General features: G+C 38.1%; 1 protein-coding gene across 1 annotated transcript in view; it reads left to right on the top strand.

Moving 5' to 3' along the window:
• The window catches only part of dym (dymeclin), a 104,269-nt gene that overhangs the window by 66,706 nt on the left and 16,494 nt on the right, over nucleotides 1–21,069 (top strand). Inside the window, exons 15-16 of the mRNA XM_061733261.1 lie at nucleotides 10,927–11,109; nucleotides 17,624–17,737. Of these exons, the coding sequence (XP_061589245.1) occupies nucleotides 10,927–11,109; nucleotides 17,624–17,737 (297 nt within the window). The remainder of the gene's footprint in view (nucleotides 1–10,926; nucleotides 11,110–17,623; nucleotides 17,738–21,069) is intronic.

Raw genomic sequence — 21,069 nt, 5'->3', positions numbered from 1 at the left:
CAGGCCAGAGGTCTTCCAACAGAATAATGACCCAAAACACAGAGCTACTGTGACCCAAGAAATGCTGATTTTGACAATATGGACTATTCCTAAAGCATCCTTTCTGAACCACGGTCTTTAACATGTATAGAAAGTTGGGGAAAATGCAGTGTGGAGTAAGTACCCTCCAAACTATAGCAAGCTAGAGCAGTTTGTTGAAGAGCAGTAGGCCAAAATACCTGTTTGCAGATGTAGGGTATTCGTTGATAGGTGCACAAAGTAGGCCCGTGTTGAAAAAATCGATTTCCCAATTCTAAATCAATTCTCATTAATTCCTAAAAATCGATTTATTTTTTTTATTTTTTTTATTATGTATATTTTTTTTTTCATTATTACATTACAACTTTTGGTTATTTTTTTGTTTATCCCCAAAAAAGGAATGTTTTGTTGGACACGAGAATAACTGGTGCCATGTTTTTGCCTTTAAATATGTTTAAAGGTATGAAAACATTAAAGGATTATAATTGCATAAATTGTCTATATTTCATTACTTTATATACTGTCTTGGGGTTACATTTGCAAAAAATGCTCAAAAATTAAGAACCAAAATAAATCGAAAATGGAACAAATAAAAACGGAATGTGGGAAAAAATAAAACCGATTTAATCCGTCTCTGTTTCCTCCCTGGATCTGTTTGATAATTCTGACCCACACGATGTTTCTGAAAGCAGTTCTATCAGCATTCTGGGAGGTGATTGGTCCTTACAGCATCATTAGCTGCCAATACTTGCTGTTTAATCTCAATATAATACTAGTAGTAATATTTTGCATAACTACAGTCATATAATTCATGCAACAGCTCAAAAAACAGTTTTAATAACACTAACCCAAATCAATATCGGAATCGAATCGAATCAAATCAAATCTTGATAATCGATTCTGAATCTTAAGAATCGGAATCGAATCGATTCTTGACATTTGAATCGATCCCCAGCCCTAACACAAAGTATCTTCATTGTTTTAATACTGAAAAATCAAGATTGATTTAAAAATAAAAAATAAAACAAAAGCAAACTCCGATTTGCATTAAAGATGGAATAAATAGTTATGGATCTTTTCTTTTATCAGCGCTGAGGGTAAACATGTTGTCAGTAGCACTGTGTTTGCCCCTCAGTTCACTGACGGCTATGATAACAAACAGAAGAGTCACTTACAGTGAATATTACCTCCACAAGAACAAACAAGCCCATAAACTCTAACAGCAGGAAAGGATGACATGATGCTATATCTCCGGCTGTGTCACCACACTTTCTCACAAGCGAGACTGTGAAAGATAATTGAGCCACTTTGTTTATTTGCGACTAGACCGTGAACAACCACCCCGCACTAAGCTTGTGGGACTTTGCCACAGCCGTTTGTCCAGACTGGTAAAATTGATTAGTCACATCTCTTGTTATAGCTTGCACTTTTGCAGCGTAAGACAAACTCACTTTTGGACTGGAGGCGTCCGCAGCAGCGTCTGTGTTGACCCTCGGTAGGGCTGATGTCCCTAATGCACACAACCACATGCAGAAAACCAAACAAGGCACATCAGGACAAACACCTTGAGTATGGTGGAGATGTTGATGATGGGGACTTGTTTGGTAGCCACAGAGTCCTGGTACATTTCTATCATTGCCACAAAAAAATAACCCTTTTAGGCTTAGTTTCTCAAAAATGTTGACTTTTTCAGTGTAATGTGTTGTAGGGCTGGGCGATATGGACCAAAAGTCATATCTCGATATTTTATAGCTGAATGGCGATACTCGATATATATCGATATTTTTTCTGTGCCATAATTGGGGTTTCCCCCAAAGCATTATAGCATAGCATCTCTGTTAGCATCTCTGTTAGCTTCATTTGTTTCTGAGGCAAACCCTTAAAAAAACAGTCAGTTTTAATACAAAGCCTCGTGCCAAATGTCACACAGGTTCCTTTATTAACAGAGGTCTGCACAATATCAAAATGTATAAAACAAATGAAATAAAAATAAACTGCCTGCATATATAGAATAAAAATGCTACTTGAATAAAATAAAACAAATATCCCTTTCCTGCATGACAATTAAATTAAAATACACTGTGCAATTAATACAATGTAGACAGTAACAGGCAGACTTTTCCACTGAGGTTGACAGTTGTGCAAATAACAAAACATTTGTGCAAATCTCAAATAAAACATTCAAGTCAATTTGTCACAAAATAAGCTATATCAAAATCATAATAAAATAAAATAAAAAAAAAAAAAAAAAATTTTTTTTTTAAATTGATATAAACGATATTGTCTCGTACCATATCGCATTTGAAAATATATCGATATATATTAAAATCTCGATATATCGCCCAGCCCTAATGTGTTATATGTCTTGAAATGCAGTACCTGATTAAAGCACACCATTATCCTAATATGTAAAACCTTAACATTGAAAGAGCATGTACTTTGAGATGACAGATAATGAAGTTTATATGTATATAAATAGTATTCAATCTCTCTCCTGGCTTAGTCGTCTCTTCTTGGGTAGTAGTTTCATCCCTGCAAGGCAGCAGGTGCTCTTACTTTCTAATGATTGTCTGCTTCCAAATGATTATTACCGCTGCCCAGCTGGGGCCTGGTCTTTTCATGATTGAGCCATAACAAAGCAAAGCAGAGCTCATTTCTGATCAATTAGTTCTGCCCACCTTTTTGCTAGTTTTGCCGCGTTTTGTAAAATCATTGTTACGCCTGTCATCATTAGCATTATCTCTGTTTTGCCTCCATTCCCTTACCTGAGCTCCTTTCGCTGTAATTAAATCTCAGAGAAGTAGATACATTAAAACTGATGATGGGGAATTCACCTCCAAATGAGCTACATATTTCCTCCGCAGAGTCTCTTCTCGACAGATTAATGGGATTTTATCCATCCGCCCAACGAAGAATGTTTTGTGCGTCATGTGTGACCCTGTGGTTTGATGAGAGCCTGACCTGGGCACAATGTTCTGCAAAATAGTGTAATTATGACATAGTCATGGTGCCTTCAAAGAGACAATGACCCATTTTTAAAAATACCAAATGACCAGGCAGGTTGCTGCTCCTCAGCCGGTCTGACCATCATGTTTGAGCATGTGGCATTTTCTTTCCCTACTTTTCTTCGTGCCTTTTCCCTTTAGTGCTTTAAATCAAATGTATATCTAGGGCTGGGCGATATGGACCAAAAGTCATATCTCGATATTTTCTAGCTGAATGGCGATACTCTTGGGGGTTTCCCCCAAATCATTATAGCATAGCATCTCTGTTAGCTTCATTTTTTTCTGAGGCAAACCCTTAAAAAAACAGTCAGTTTTAATACAAAGCCTCGTGCCAAATGTCACAGGTACCTTTATTAACAGAGGTCTGCACAATATCAAAATGCATAAAACAAATGAAATAAAAATAAACTGCCTGCATATATAGAATAAAAATGCTTCTTGAATAAAATAAAACAAATATCCCTTTCCTGCATAACAATTAAATTAAAATACACTGTGCAATTAATACAATGTAGACAGTAACAGGCAGACTTTTCCACTGAGGTTGACAGTTGTGCAAATAACAAAACATTTGTGCAAATCTCAAATAAAACATTCAAGTCAATTTGTCCCAAAATAAGCTATATCAAAATCATAAAAAAATAAATAAATAAATAAATAAATAAATACATTTTTAAATAGATATAGGGCTGGGCGATTTTGGACAAAAATAAAATCCCGATTTTTTTTTTCTCTGAAAACCCGATTTTCGATTTCGATTTTTTTGGTAAAACTACAAAAGACAATGGAATAAATTGTTTCAAATATTTTATCTTTATTTTTAAAGAAAAATAGCAAACAAATTTCCCTATTGGGAATGAAGTGCAATTGAAAGATACTGGAAATCCTCCTTTAGTTTAGTAAAGTGACAACATTTACAATTTTCTTGACCAAACAAAGATGACTAGACGGGCTCTGTCTGTAATGCAGCCAGCTGCAAAAAAGGAAAATCGATTTTCCGATTTTCCTTTTTTTAACATCGATTGTGATTAATAAATCCGATTTAGATTTAAAATCGATTAATCGCACAGCCCTAAATAGATATAAACGATATTGTCTCGTACCATATCGCGTTTGAAAATATATCGATATATATTAAAATCTCGATATATCGCCCAGCCCTATGTATATCTCACAGTATTATACATTTTCTTTGGTTATGTCGATAAAACGTTGTGTCCTTTCGTGTGAAACTGTTTACATTTTGGCAGATTTAGGACAGATCTCCTTTATGAAGGTGTGGCTATGTTGTGCATCTTCATGCACAACGCTGTCTACGCTAGCTCTCTCTCTTAATACGCCTGCTTTGTCTGCCCCACAACAGCCTACAGTGAGGAGTGGGGGCCAACCGGGGAATCTCTAAGCTATTGGTTTAATGATGCCAGCTCCTACTTTACAAGGATTTGCATGTCTGTGTCTGTAAACAGCCCATCCACGCACACAAACATTTGCATACAAACATGCAGGGGTATGACATAATGGCCAGACATATACAGACATTGATTATTTTTTGCAGACGTTGGTCAGACAGTTAACAGAGGTCAGATCCACCTGCAGACTTAACACATTTTTGGGAGCACGGCTTATTGAAGAATTAGCTGCAGAATCACAGGGCTGGAAAAGCCCTCCGTTTACACACTGGAAGCTTTCCGTTTAACGTTTATGTAAATAGTGGAGCCAGTAGAACAGGCCCGGATCATTCAGGCAAATGATACAGTCCGTGTCTGAGGGCTGTGTTTTCCTGGGTGGGGAGGAAGGAGGCAGCCTGAATAGCACCATGAGCGGTTGTGACTAAATGACGATGATGGGGGTTAGAAAATTACACATGAATGTGGCAAAAGCAGCAGAAAAGAGGTGGCAAGGGGAGGACAAGAAGGAGGAGGGGGAAGAGAGAATAAGCAGTAACGATGTCATGCAGTCAAACGCACACGTCAGGTGTTTTCTGGTGGTTTGAGGGGAAATTTTGGGGGGGAAAACAAGAACAAAGTGGGAAGTGGAAGAGGAGAAGAAGGAGGAGCAGCCAAGATATTTAAATCCTGTCTGGGGTTTCAAGTAGACCATGGACCTCTTAATCTCATCCACTTGGCAAACATACACGCAGGGCCAGGCAGACGTCTAGCTAGCCTATTTTCATGTGACCTGAATTCCCCAGTGTGGCTTTTTTTCCTCCCAGACTAATCTAATTAAGCTGGGTGCTGAGCTACAGAACAAACACACTCGGCATCCCTCACTCCTACTCTGTCTTGCTCTCCTGCTTTCGCATCCTCCTCGTCGTGTTCGCCGTCTCCATCAACACCCCCTACTCTCATTTTCAACGCTACCATTTTCGTCCCCGTCTTCTTTATTCTGCCTCCTCCTATTCAGATGTCTCCCGTATGTGTTTTTTCTGCTCTCTTTTTTAATTATGGCCTGCCACTGCAGAGGAGAGGCGAGCAGGTTCTAGGAAGGCAGTGGAGTTGAGCTCAGAGAGCCACCTCTGCCTCCAGACATACAATCAGTCCTCATTATTACTGGCTCTTTGGCCAATCCCCCTGCCTCTTTATGTCTGAAAACTTTGCATACCTCCCTCAGCCAGCCTGTGGAAATCTATGCATCACACTATTGCATATATTTTCCGATCCCAGTTCACCGCCTGTGCACAACAGAATCCAGTTATTTACAACGATCTTAATCCTCTGGCTACTTTTAAAGAGCATGGTGTGTGTGTGTGTGTGTGTGTGTGTGTGTGTGTGTGTGTGTGTGTGTGTGTGTGTGTGTGTCCTTGTGCACGATTTTAAGAAAGTCACAGAGAGAGCAAAGTTATTTATAAGATAAGGACTAGTTTCCAAAGCAGGGCGCTGGAGATGAAATATAAAATGCTTCCACATGCAGTGCTGTTACAGATGGTCAGCCCAGATTGGAGGGGGAATCTCAGCTCGCAGTTGCGGTCTTGCCAGGTTCCTGTGTTGAATATGGTATTGAGAAATTCGTGGTCAAAACATATCATTGTCATGTCTCCCGGTGCCAAAGAGACTTTTTTTTTTTAAGTTTTCTAATTCTTGCACAGTGATGAGTATGTCTTCTTGTAATCTATTTTAGAGGAGTTGCAATAATTATTCTCATCTCGAGCCTGAAATGTAACAGGAGGAAGCTGCTGGTGAGCTCTATCTGGGGCGAGACACCCTGCAAAGCAAAGATGGTGGCCAAAATTAACTCGAATTAACATTTTTGTGTTTGTCAGCAGTTTACGGTTTAGATACAGTGTTAATTTTGACAGCACATTCTAATTTAGTCTTAGTCTTTTGGTCTTAGTAGACCAAATATTAGCAGATTTTAGTCTAAATGTTTCTCCAGAATTTCCGGTCATTGGAAATATCCATCAATCTGATATGGAATGGTATTAAAATTTAAATATGCAATACAGACACATATTTAACAGTTGTAATATGGAAAATGTATTTTATTTTATTCTGAATGCCAAACACGTGATCATGGCTTTTCCACAAAAGATAATCAAACAGAAAATAAGCATAAGGCCTGCTCTCCCTAAAAAATATACATGCTTCCTGAAAAAGATCTGCATTCTCCCTGAATGATATGCAATGTATATTACATTCTTTCAAGCTTAAGTACCATATTCTTGAAATAGATAACCACATAACTCTGAACTCACTGTCTTCTGCTGTCTGTTACTCTGTGCAAAATCAAAAAGATCAAGATAAATAATAATAGTTATTGACTAAAGTGTCGATTATATTTTGTCATAGTCTTCATTTTGATTTAGTTTTCATCCTTGAAAAAGGTTAATCAGAATCAGAATCATCTTTATTGGCCAGGTTTGAACATTGTCCAACAAGGAATTTGACTCCGGTTATTTCGCTCGCTGTACCTAGATTTAAAAATAGCAAACAGAAAAATAAACAAATGTGGCACTTATTGACATATATACAATTAAAGAACTGAAGGTGCAGCAGTATGAGGTAGAAAAATGACGGCTCTAAATAAAATAACGTATATACAATTTTTTTTTTTAAAGTGACAAATATTTGACAAATATTTATCATCATAGTCTTGGTCAATGAAATTAACACTGGTTAGATAAAGATGAGGAGCTGGAATCTTTATAGTAGTCTATGCCGCGTTCCATTTGTCCTTGGAAGTCGGAATTTCCCAGTTCCCAGTCGGAATTTTCAACTGGAACGCCCCTCGAAGTGGGATTTCCTACTGGGAAAGTGGGAGCAGCTTCACCACCCCCGAGTTACCATTCCAAGATGGCTGCCATTCCCAGTTCCCAGTTCCGATTTCCGAGGTAAATGGAACGCGGCACTAGTTTAATGCTCTTGCCCTACTCTTGAACCTGAAACGAACCCTCGCCATCACGGCTGCTGGTGTTATGGTGTTTGGTTGGAGGTCGCTGACACAGCTCACTGGGAAACTTGATTGTTATGGTCAGTTATATCAGGAGCATTGAGGCAAGGCCATTTGTGTAGCACATTTCAGGTCCAAAGTCATTTTTAGATAAAAACATTTTTTTTTAAAATGCATAAAATATAAGAGTTTAAAGGCTATTAGGATATACCATCAACCATTAGGCTGATTTCATGAAAACTCTATTGAATTAAGCTAAGCTGCTTTGAAAGTACTTGACTCCTGTGATCTCTTAGTCCTCATTTTCTCCTCTTCTTCTCTTCTTAACTGTTAACCAGCCAATTCTTTCGCTGGATTCAGCCCAAGAGACGGTTGATGCTGTGTTGTATTTGTAGATTAGGGCCAGTATAATACAATATAGTCAGTGTTGCTTCAAGCAAGTGGTGCACTCATATTGCAATAAATGTTTACAACATTTGAAACCATTTTTGCCAAATGAAAGTTTCACAAAAAAGTCAATTTTGTTGAGCTGGGTGGTTTATTTAGTATTTTTACATTAGTCTGGAGGCTGCATCATCTGCCGTTCTTATCTGAAATACTATTGACAAATGACAACTTTTGCAACGCTCTGCTACTATTTAGTCACAGTTGTTAGTTGGAAATCAGTTGTCATCTCTTCAACTGCATTTGCCAATTCATTATTGTCTAGTTTTTTTTTTTTTTTAGTTTTTTCTTTATCTCTTTAGAGACGAATTGTTTTCCCACGGTCTCGGCAGTTCTCTTCCTGTGTGAGCCACCATGAAAGATTCAAGGCGGGACCTTATCTCGTCATGTTGGCGTCTGTCTGGCTTGTAGACATATTGTTATGAATACAGTAACTAAAAGGCGAGATAAGAATCTATTTTTTCTTAAAACTATACGTTTCCCTTTTAGAGCAGATTGACTGATGGAATAATACGCCCAGGCAAAGATTTCCATTAGACACTGAAGAGATTTCTCTTGAACTGGTGTAACCGCATACTGTGTTAAAATACCAGCGAAACTAAACATGTGTTGTAGGTGTTACTGAAGTAACTGTATTAGATGTTATGTTATTGTATGAATCTTTATTTCGGCTTGTACAGACTTTTTGCAGAAGAAGATGAAAAGGACAGAAAAAACATTTCTTTTGCTGAAAAGGTGTAGCTGAAGCCGTAGCTTATAGGGCCGACCCTTTTTTCTTATGATCAGCAAAAATATGAGACATTAGCATTACTCCGTGGAAACAAACAATACATAAAGAAGACAAAAATAAGTAAGACAAAATATAAAATTGACATTTCACATTCTAGAATGTTTTCGATAGTATACTTTATAATTATAGTGTTTTATATAGTGTTTTATATTTATTTAGGGTCCTGAATGTAGTTTGGAAGCAGTTTCTGCTGGGCTTTAAAGGCAAATAAAACAGTTTTCTAGTCAGATCTATTAATTATCCTTAACGCTCTTTTCTGTAACAGGAAAATAGGGTTTGTATTTGTTTTATAGGTGTTACCCCATCTCCACACAATAAGTCATGTATGGAACAATGAGTGAGTTATACATCAAAAACTGTGCTCTTTCACAGAAAAAATAATTTGTTTTATTTAATATTGCTAGGGTTTTAGACATTCTTGATTTTACACTATTTATATGTGATTTCCAGCTAAGTTTATCATCAATTATTACCCCCAGGAACTTATTTTCATATACTCTTTCTATTTTGATAGAGATTGGGTTTAGATACAAACAATAACTATAAATGGATTCTCATTATTATTATTGACCTCTTTGGAAAGTCCTTTCTCCTGTTTAGAGGTCACACAGATCCACTTGGAGGCTTTGAGCTTGAACTTTCTCTTCATTGGTGCTTTACAAATAATATTTCAAGGCAGTCTCAGAAATATGTAGAAAAATCTGAGGGGTAGGCATTTCATGGTTGTCTGTCTGCTTTTAGAGGTCACTAGACTCATCTCTGCTTTAGAAGAGACAGAAGTTGTAGTAGACAAAGATCTGCTTTGTGGTGGAGCAAAACCACACGTCAAAATAATAAAGATTGACCAGTTTTTGCCCCCCTTCCAGCTCAGCTCACACCAGCTCTCAACTCTGTAGAAGTTATTCTCGTGTCCAACAAAACATTCTTTTTTTGGGCATAAACAAAAAAATACCAAAAGTTGTAATGTAATGATGAAAAAAGAAGAATCGATCTTTAGACATACGAATCGATGTCAATATTAATATGAGAATCGATTTAGAATCAGCGACGTAACTGAGGTTTGCAGCGACGTAATGATGTGGCTCCTCTTAGCACCTCGAGCTTTGGAAAAGCAAACCGGTTCTCAGCTGGTTCGCAAGTTGAACGAGTTGTGAACCAGAACCAGCCCTGGAACCGGTTTGGTGGAAAAGGGGTGTCTGACGACGGCTTAGAGTTAAAAATAAAGAAAAAAAACAACCTCAAAACACAAATACTAATTAGTAAAGGGCCATCATCTTACATTGCTCTACAGTCGTATAGATTAGGCTTTACCAGGGGTCGGCAACCCAACATGTTGATAGAGCCATATTGGACCAAAAACACAAAAAACAAATATGTCAGGAGCCGCAAAAAATGAAGACAACACATGCTGCATGTTTCTATATTAGTTATAACTGGGGGAAGATTTTTTTTTCATTATGCACTTTGAGAAAAAAGTTGAAATGTCGAGAAAAAAGTCGAAATTTTGAGAAAAAAGTTGAAATGTTAAGATTAATGTTGAAGTACAATCTTGAGACAAAAGTCGAAATGTTGAGAAAAAAGTCAAATGTTGAGAAAAAAGTCAAAATATTGAGAAAAAAGTCGAAATTTTGAGAAAAAAGTAAGAAAAAATAGGAAAAAATTGAAAAAAGAAGAAAGAAAAGGAAAAAAGGGAAAAAAGGTCAAACATTTTTTTAAAAGCTCCAGGAGCCAATAGGGCGGCGCTAAAGAGCTGCATGCGGCTCTGGAGCCGCGGGTTGCTGACCCCTGGGCTATACGAAGTCAAGGCCCTCAGTTGGTTGGTTGGGTTAGTATTTTTACTTAAAATGGAGTAAATGTCTAACTGGAAATACATTAAATCAATCTTCCAGCACTTTTAAATATTCCCAGATCACTACAGGGTGTGTATGTTGGGTTATATCTGTCTTTAATTGACTATTCTGTAAATGCCATCATGTCACCGTCTTAGCTTTGTGCTGTTCTTCCCCAGCCGGTTCTGTCACCTGTCATTAGTGACAGTTGCTATAATCCCGCAAGGAAATGTACCGTGACAAGTCTTGATCTGTAGCTTATAAGATCACTTCTCCGTCCACAGCTAAGACTGACTCAGGCTGACATTTTCACTCTCTTCCCCTCGTCCTTTTTTTCTGTCCTCCCACCTGCTGATCCAATTTATCACCACACAATCATTTTAAAACACTGTAATAAGTAAAAACAAGCGTACTGAGAAATGCATTAACCTTTAAATCTTGCCTCTCCTCCCAGGCCCAGGACCTGAACGTGATCGAGGAGGTGATCCGTATGATGCTAGAAATCATCAACTCATGCCTGTGCAACTCCCTGCACCACAACCCCAACCTGGTGTACGCGCTGCTCTACAAGAGGGAGCTCTTCGAGCAGTTCAGGACACATCCGTCCTTCCAGGACATCATGCAGAATCTGGACACGGTCAGTCACTCAGAATATCAGGAGTGAATTAAGAGAAACTTAAACCTCGTAGGGCTATAACATACAGGACTGTCTCAGAAAATTAGAATATTGTGATAAAGTTCTTTATTTTCTGTAATGCAATTAAAAAAACAAAAATATCATACATTCTGGATTCATTACAAATCAACTGAAATATTGCAAGCCTTTTATTATTTTCATATTGCTTATTATGGATTACAGTTTAAGATTAAGATTCCCAGAATATTCTAATTTTTTGAGATAGGATATTTGAGTTTTCTTAAGCTGTAAACCATGATCAGCAATATTAAAATAATAAAAGGCTTGCTATATTTCAGTTGATTTGTAATGAATCTAGAACAGGGGTCGGCAACCCGCGGCTCTAGAGCCGCATGCGGCTCTTTAGCGCCGCCCTAGTGGCTCCTGGATCTTTTTCAAAAATGTTTGACCTTTTTTTTGCATTTTTTCTTCTTTTTTTAACTTTTTTTTCTCTTATTTTCCTTTTTTTCTTTATTTTCTCTTTTTCTTCTTTTTTCTCTTCCTTTTTCTTCTTTTTTTCTTCTATTTTCTTCTTTTTTTCTCTTTTTTTCTTCCCTTTTCCTTTCCTTTTTAATCTCGACTTTTCGACTTTTTTCTCAACATTTCGACTTTTTTCATGAAATTTTGACTATTTCCTCGTCATTTAGACCTTTTTCTCGACATTTCCACTTTTTTCACGAAATTTCTACTATTTCCTCGACATTTTGACTTTTTTCTCGACATTTTGACTTTTTTCTCGAAATTGTACTTCAACATTAAATCTCGACATTTCGACTTTTATTCCTCGAAATTTTGACTTTTTTCTCGACATTTCGATTTTTTTCTCGACATTTCAACTTTTTTCTTGAAGTGCATAATGAAAAAAAAATCTTCCCCCAGTTCTAACTAATATAGAAACATGCAGCATGTGTTGTCTTCATTCTAAGGCTTATACAAGACTTTTCATTTTTTGCGGCTCCAGACATATTTGTTTTTTGTGTTTTTGGTCCAATATGGCTCTTTCAACATTTTGGGTTGCCGACCCCTGATCTAGAATGTATGATATTTTTGCATTACAGAAAATAAAGGACTTTATCACAATATTCTAATTTCCTGAGACAGTCCTGTAGACTATGGGCTGTATAGATTTTCTCTCATCTTCTCAGTCTGCTGGTAGTTGTTGAAAAAAAATGAACTGCACTGCAATGTATGCAAACTGCGCCATTAACACGGAGCGTATGGCAGAGAAAGTAATATCAATACATTAATCGGTTCCCTTGTGTCGAGAGGCCCCCCTTCCCAAATAATTATTGAGTCTCGGTGCAATGAGGGGGAATGCATAGAATAAGAGAAAGCTATCATACATGGCTTCATTAGTCATATAGCGATGAGGAAATTAAGCTTTGGTGTTTGGATGTGGAGGATGGGGGTTGCTGCATACTTTGCCATCCCTGTTAGCTGGAAACCCTTGTTAAAGTTACCCTGAGGCGATTCTCCAAAGCTTTCCCTGCACTAGCACATCCATGAATGTGAGCAGCAGATCCTGGATGAGAGGCGGCTCCTCTGCTCCTCTAATTCAACCTTTCTTTCTTTCTTTGAATCTTTATTTCGGCCTGTACACACTTGTTGCAGAACAAGATGAAAAGGAAAGAAAAAACAACATTTCTTTTGCCGAAAAGGTGTAGCTGAAGCCGTAGCTTATAGGGCCTACCCTTTTTTTCTTATGATCAGCAAAAATATGAGACATTAGCTTTTACTCCGTGGAAACAAACAATACATAAAGAAGACAAAAATAAGTAAGACAAAATATAAAATTGACGTTTCACATTCTAGAATGTTTTTGATAGTATACTTTATAATTATAGTGTTTTATATTTATTTACAGTATTTTCTTTAAACAATTTCTTAAACTTGAGGATAGAACGACACATTTTTAGGTTGTTATTACAACTATTCCACATTTCTCTAGCCTTAACTGATGTACATCTCTTTTTAATATTAGTTCTTGCTGTCGTCATCTCAAACATGAGTTTCCCCCTCAGCTCATAAGGGAGGCATTTGATTTAATGAAAAGATTAGTATGAGAGAGATGTAGATGCACACCACACCCAAACTTTTTTGTTTTTTAAAAGCCGCTGTAGCGAGCTGAGAAAAAATTGCATTTTTTTCCAATGTTGGTTTGACTAACAAAAATAAATAAATAAAAGTACAATTAATCAAAAATGTCTTTCGGGGGCCGCTCGGTGGCGCAGTGGGTTAAGCGGCGGCTCATATACTGAGGCTACAGTCCTCCTGCAGCGGCCGCGGGTTCGAATCCAGCCCGCGCACCTTTGCTGCGTGTCTTCCCCGTTCTCTCTCTACCCCTTTCCAGTCTGCATTCTCAATAAAGGGCCACTAGAGCCCCAAAAAATCTTAAAAAAAAAAAAAAAAAAGTCTTTCGGAAAGGGCTTTTCCCAACTTGGGCAACACAAAATACTTTGATTGATTTCTTTTTTTTAAATTTATTTATCTATTTTTTATTTCCAAACAAATTATAATAAATCTTGCACTGTAGCACGCGAACAGTATAAAAACCGTCCGACGTTTCTGTTGCTAAGGAACATGAACGCCTATGGATCCATCTGTCTGTTGGTAAAAGCACTAATAAGTTATCTCGAATCCAACACAAGAATAATTTAGAAAAACATCAGCCAGGCCAGTTTAACTGTAATTTCTCAGACATATAACTTTAAAGACTTGGAACATGCACCATCATTATTGTTCAGCTTTTTCATGTCACGGCATGTAGGATTATTACATTTTGTTCTCAGGTCTCCATATCGTCCCCTTTGTCGTGACATTCGTTGTGGCAGCTTAAACCAGAATGTGACGGGCTCTGGTGCGTTTAAATCACTCCCAGAGCTTGGAGGTGGGACTGTGGGCTAACATTAAATGTATATGAGATCATTGTCCCGCTAGTGTTTAAAAATAAACAGAAGTAGGAGGGGGCTTTAAAGCCCAGCACTTTTTAACCTTTTGCCTGACATATGAAATAATAGACAACAAATATTTTTCTAGTTGTTGTGTTTTGTATTTGTTTGTTTTTTTTTAAGTACCACTTTTATCTATCAATGTGTTTGTGGCAAAAACACAATATTTAATTTTTCCTTTTATGGCCAAAAATGACACAAGTTTCTAATACTGTATTTTCCAAACTATAAGGCACTAAAAGTCCCTAAATTTTCTCAAAAACCGGCAGTGCTCCTATAATCCGGGACGCCTTATGTATTTATTTGTGCTTACTGACCTCAAACCAGATTTATGGGGTACACTGCGCTCAAAAATAGTGCAGTTTTAGTGACTTTGGTAGCGACGAAGCCGCTCCGCTCGACTGATGGTCAGACACATCGAAGTTGGTCCTTGGTTGGATACGTGTTGCAACGTCAGACAGCGTCAGTGGCGTCAATTCAGTCAAAGTAAGGTATGGCAAGCAGTTGCAGAGCGTGGGTCTCAGTCCAGAGGGGGCGGAGCATTCTCCATGGGCCCTTATGATAGTCATTTTAACGTTCAACAACACCTCATCCTACCCATCAAACAACAATAATAATCCAGGTAACGTGGAAAACGGGGTAACATTCAATACTTTGTACATGCTTAGTTCTCTTTTAAAGTTTAGCGCTCATCTCCTTCATGGCCGCAAATTTGCCGAACTTTGTCGGCAAACTGGCTGTAACTGTTCAGGCTGATTTATGGTTCCGCGTTACACCAATGCAGAGCCTACGGCGTAGTGCACGCAGCGATGCGCACGTACGCCGCGTAACCTCGCCGTAGACTGCGCCGTACCCTACGCCGTAGGCTCTGCGTCGATTTAACGCAGAACCATAAATCAGGCATTAATCCCAATCAGCGTTGGCTCACAGCCCCGATGCGTTCAGGACAGTTGTAAAGTAAAAATGAGCCTACACTGGCCGCACAATGCACATTTTATTATTATTATACCCTACAATTTACTTATATGATTATATATGAAGGTATCACACAAAACGGGGCCCTATGAGCTTGTGGGCCCCGAGGCGACCGCCCCCTTGCCCCCCCTCTGGCTCCGCTACGACTCCCAGAACTTAAGTAGAGTATCAACCAACATGCCCAGCAAATACTCATGACAGAAGTCTGCTATGTAGCTTATCTTTGTGGTCAAGAAAATGTGAACTTTTTGCACTCTCACTCACATCCTGCTAACATAAGTACGAACACTACACTTTAACAACGTAATTACGCAACGTAATTACGCAATACGCATCCGTTTTCTGCACCATGGACAGCAGAGTTAGAGTTAGAGAGCAGAAATCTCCCAGTGTAACTTAAAACCGTTAATGTCAAAATGCAAAAAGGAGAGGGAGGGAGCAGAAGAGAGAAAGAGAGTAAAAAAGTAAAATATTTCCCAGATTTATAAGAGGGTAGGGCGATTTGATAGCTTACCTTAAGATGAACTTGCATAATTAATCCTTCAGTGGCTACAGCCTCGTTAATATCCTGACTGGGGCGACATTGGACCCATCACTTGCCTTCTTTTTTTGAAAAAAAATTGCCTGCTTTCTTTTTATTTTTTTAAGTTAGTAACACTGCAGAGCTAAAAACAGATTGATAGCGACCACTGTCGTCAGGGACGCTGGGACATCACATTTCAAGATATGAGGAGGGGGGGTACAAGTGTTGGGAAAGATAATATCTAGTGAAATCGATCATGTTGTTCTGATTTGCATTTGTAGTTATTTTATATGCATTAAATAATAGAATAGTCAATACAAATCGACACAGAGTAATTCCATAAATGTATTTAAAAAACAAACATTTACATTTTCCCCTGAAGCCAAGGTGTGGCAGCTGCCGTACCTTCATACCCAATTGACGCCCCTGGACAGCGTTAGATAACTAATTATATTGCTGGTAATCAACCATCATTCACCATCTAGTCAGTGTCACCTTACTGTAATTAGATGTCAACATCAGGTTTTTAGAGTAAACCCACTTTTCAACTATACAAATGTTGGAATACAACGTTGTTCCAACCTCACACTAACTTCAGGTGTCCGCTATCGCTGGCAACATTGAACCAATCACAGAACAGGACGTGGTACGACTTTTACCTCCGACACTTTTTATTGGTGGATTTGTGGAAGACGACTGATTTAAAAGTAAGTGAAAGTATTTGTCTGGTTTTAGTTACAACTGAACGAGTTGAATAAAGTTCGACTTACCAGACCGCTTCATTTCACTTTATATAGGTTTTATCGTGCGCCTTTTGTATGAAAATAAACCTGTTCATTGATATTTCGCCTGGTGCGCCTAATGGTCCGCAAAATGCGGTACCAGTTTTATCCATCAATGTGTTTGTGGTAACAACACAATATTTATTTATCCTTTTATGGCCAAAAATGACATACATTTCTAATACTTGTTTAAAAGTGGAGTAACCAGGGGCGTCAATTGGGTATGAAGGTACGGCAGCCGCCACACCTCGGCTTCAAGGGAAAATCTAAATGTTTGTTTTTTTAATACATTTATGGAATTACTCTGTGTCTATTTGTATTGATTATTCTATTACTTAATACATATAGAATAACTACAAATGCAAATCAGAACAACATGATCGATTTCACTAGTTATTAAACACTGCAAAAACTGAAAATCTTAACAAGAATATTTATCTTATTTCTAGTTAAAATGTCTAATCTTTAGTAAAAAAAAATCTCATTACATTTAAGACAAGACTCAAAAACAACCATTTTCTCCTGTTTCAAGTAGATTTTCACTTAAAATAAGTGGAAAAATCAATTTTTTTACTTGTAATGAGAAGATAAATCTTGTCCCACTGGCAGATTTTTCTACTTATTTCAAGTGAAAATTTACTTGAAACAGGTGAAAATTGTCAAATAAGTTATTTTTCTGGTGATGACTCTTGTTTTAAGTGTAATGAGATTTTTTGACTAAAAATGAGACATTTTAATTAGAAATAACACAAATATTCCTTTTTTTTTGTTTTTGCAGTGAGCGAGACTGCATTTACAGATAAGCTACAGAGCAGACTTCTGTGATGAGTATTTGCTGGACGTGTTGATTGATACTCTAGTTAAGTTCTGTGACTGTAACCTTGCCATACCTTAGCTTCCACTGAATTGACGCCACTGGGAGTAACTGTTTCTTTCCATTTCTAGATCTTTAAGCTAAGCTAAATGGAATCAGTCTTCTCATCACAACCCACCTTCAGACTGAGGTCACTGTTAAATTAATGTTCATCACTCCATCATTCACGACAATAAAGTGAGAGAGGCAAACGATTGAATGGTACATTGCATTAGGTTGGCTTTTTTTTTATGTTTATTTGACCGTTTATAGCTTAATTTGCAAGCAAGTGGGATAAAGACCTCTTAATAGCTTCTCAACTCTAAAACCATAACAAAATTTCCTTTACTGATGATGTGGCAGCTCTGTGATTTGCTGTGTTTCTGATTTTTAGGTGATTGGGTTCTTCAGTCAGCGTCTGGAGCAGGCTGGAAGTGACCTGTCAGTGGAGAGGGTGCAGGAGGTCATCATGAAAGGGGCCCAGGCTCTGCCAAACGACCGACTGAAGGTAATCTCCACACTCGCCACACTAAAGGATGGGATGGAATAGCATAGAGGACAGGAATTGGAAAATATGAAGCTGTCTAAGAAAGACCCCCAATACTTGTGTAGATGTAGCTGTGGAGAGTTTATTGTCAAAGCAGGGCGGCCGCAGGTCCTTAAAAAGTCTTAAATTCCATTTGTGCTAAAATAAGGCCTTTTAAATGTCTAAATGTGTCTTAAGTCTAAATCCAAGGGTCTTAATTTTAGAGGGAATGTACCCAGTCATCATTAAAAAGTTTATTTCATCCTTTTAAGGAGAATCTCCTGCAGAGGTTCTAAATCTGGGTTGCCAGGTTTGGCAAGTTTCAGTCAGATTGGGCTCAAAAATATATATTTGGGCTGTTTTTTTCTGGTTTTTAGCAAATATTTAGGAGAAATTATTAACAAAAAAGTGTCCATTATGGCAGAGAAAAGTAGAAGCGTGCACAAAAAACTCACTGATATTTGATTTGCTTTAATCTACTCTAGAGTGAATTTTTTTGGCTATTTAGTTGTGTTGTGCAGCTTGAAAAGTTTGATTTGGGCTGGTTTTTCATTATTTCGGTGCGTTTTACATCATGTTTGGGCTGGAATCTGTCAGATCTGGCAACGTCGACCTAAGCGCTGGATTTCTTAGTGACTTTTTGTATTTTTGGTTTATGCTATTAAAAAGTCAAACCTGTAGACACCCTGCAAAGACTTGGGGATATGTTCCCTGGCTGTGTGAAGAAAAAGTTGTTTTCTGTTCTTTCTTTTTTTTTTTTTTTTTAATATCTTTTTATTTCACAATAATTTTCACAATTCACATTTTCACATTCACGATTTCTATTCTACCCACATTCCTACCCTCCCCATAATTACCCTAGGGAAAAGAAAAAACAAAACAAAACCAAAACAAAAAAAAAACATACATTAAGGGAAAACAAAATTCAATAAATATTTAAAAAAAATAAATAAATAAAAAATATATAATGGCAGCAACAGCGATATCAAACTATATATATATATATCCATACATACATACAAACATACATACATATAAGGCACAAGTTCGAAAATAGAGATGCTCATTGGTCCCCTTTGGAAAAATTCTCCAGTTTTGAAAATAATGGAAACCAAAATTCTTGAAAAATATGACCACGGTTGTATTTTTCCAAAGTTAATTTTTCCAATGGTAAAAAAACTTAAATTTGATCCAAAAAAAACTTGAAAGTTGGAGGGGAATCATCTTTCCAAAGTAAAAGTATGCATTTCTTAGCGAAGTATTTGATCATAATTAATATCCTGCTGTTTTTCCGGGCTAACTGAAGATCCAGTGTGTCATTTAATAAATACAAATTTGGAGCTTAACTCAAAATTAATTTCTAGTTTTCTGTTCTTTCTGTTCTTTCTGAACATGTTAGGGAGGAGAGGTAAGGGACGGGGATATGAAATGGTTAAAGCGACACATAGGAAGAGCTACTGGGAATTGAGACAAAAGATCAAAGCCCAGGTCTCATTAGCATTGATGCTTATCTTCATCCCATCTCTGGCCTGCTGCACGTGAACATGTAATGACCTTTCAAGGAGAGGGAACGAGGGCGCTCGGGGGTATTTTGTCAAGGGCTCATAATTTGGGCGGGGGGTTGGGTGGAGACATGAATCTGCCATTGCACCTTGTTACCCAGCACTCCGAGCAGGTTCGGTAACCCTCCCTCCCCCCAGTGTTCCTCCATTAATCAGTGAGGAAATATGTAACCAACGGTCTCCACCAGCGCAGAAGCTCTTAATTGCATGTTTCATCATGTGTTTCGTGTTCGTACACTCGGCGGCTGCCTGCGAGGCATTTGTCTCACTAGCCGATGTGGAAGAAGGATGGCGCGTGGCAATCGGCCCAAGCTTTAATGTTGCAATTGGCCGTAAAGGAGCAGAAGCACGCGTGAATCATGTGGATAACCCTGTCATGTCCTTCAGCAGGAGTGTCGCACCTGTAGCAGACATGCATGAGGCCAGCACGAATACACATATGATGTTGTCTTTCTTTTTGCATTTGAATTCAAGTGTTTTTCGTTGACCGCAGGCCCGGGTCTACGAGGGTGCATCAGCATGCATTGCACCCTCAGTTTATGTGTTTGCATGCTCAGTTGAAAAGACGAAAAGAAAACTGACAAATGCGCGCGCGTCAGCCTGATTTATGGTTCCGCGTTAAATCGACGGCGTAGCCTACGGCGTAGGGAACGCAGCGACCCGCACCGTACGTTCGTGTCACCGCGTATCCTACGCCGTAAGCTCTGCGTTGGTGCAACGCGGAACCATAAACCAGCCAGTGTCCGTCACTCATCTGGTTCCAGCAGTTTCCTGCACCAGCAAGACGCTGCTCTGCTGCTCCGTTAACACAAAGTAACCATGGATATTCGGAAGTGGTTCAAGCACAACGACGCAAGAAAGTTTACAGGACTGTCTCAGAAAATTTGAATATTGTGATAAAGTCCTTTATTTTTCTGTAATGCAATTTAAAAAAAAAAAAAATGTCATACATTCTGGATTCATTACAAATCAACTGAAATATTGCAAGGCTTTTATTATTTTAATATAGCTGATTTATGGCTTACAGTTTAAGATTAAGCAATATTTAAATAATAAAAGGCTTGCAATATTTCAGTTGATTTGTAATGAACCCAGAATGTATGACATTTTTGCATTACAGAAAATAAAGGACTTTATCACAATATTCTAATTTTCTGAGACAATCTTGTATATTTATGGTTAAATTTATTTTTGTTGCTATGTTTTATTTTCTGTTGCTAGATTGTCTGATGGGTGAGGTAGCCCAGACTAAATGTAGCATTTTCTTTGTTCTGCAGCGATATTGCTGCAAAAATGCACTTGAAATACACTTCAAATATTCTTGTTTTGCTATTATTGTTCCGCTTGAAATTATGGGGAAATGCATAATTTTATTCTTGAATAACGTGCCAGGCATGTGCACCCCCTCTGATCTGAGATGCAGCCCTAGTCATCATTTTCTAGAACCGGCCCTGGTTGACCGTCACTGAGTCCAAACGTAATAAGAATCTGAACCCTCTTGCAAGTGTGTGAAAGTGCTCATATTAAAGCCTTTTACCATCCGAGTGCCGTCCAGTTCCACTGGGTAACATGAAGCAGAAGGAATACCGGGCCAATGTCTCCTCTGGGAGAAGTCCATGCCGTCTCATGGTTCCATCCCTCAAAGAAACAGCTCTCTCGCCTCCCATTGCCTCCCTTCGTCTTATGAGTTCATCCCGCTATTCAGCTCCCAATATGAAAATCCATAGGTTAGATTAATGTGTGGAATAATCA

The sequence above is a fragment of the Cololabis saira genome, chromosome 11 (genome assembly GCF_033807715.1).
Source record: "Cololabis saira isolate AMF1-May2022 chromosome 11, fColSai1.1, whole genome shotgun sequence".
NCBI lineage: Eukaryota > Metazoa > Chordata > Actinopteri > Beloniformes > Belonidae > Cololabis > Cololabis saira.
The sequence above is the reverse complement of the archived record's forward strand: the minus strand, read 5'-3'. Positions and strand labels throughout refer to the sequence as shown.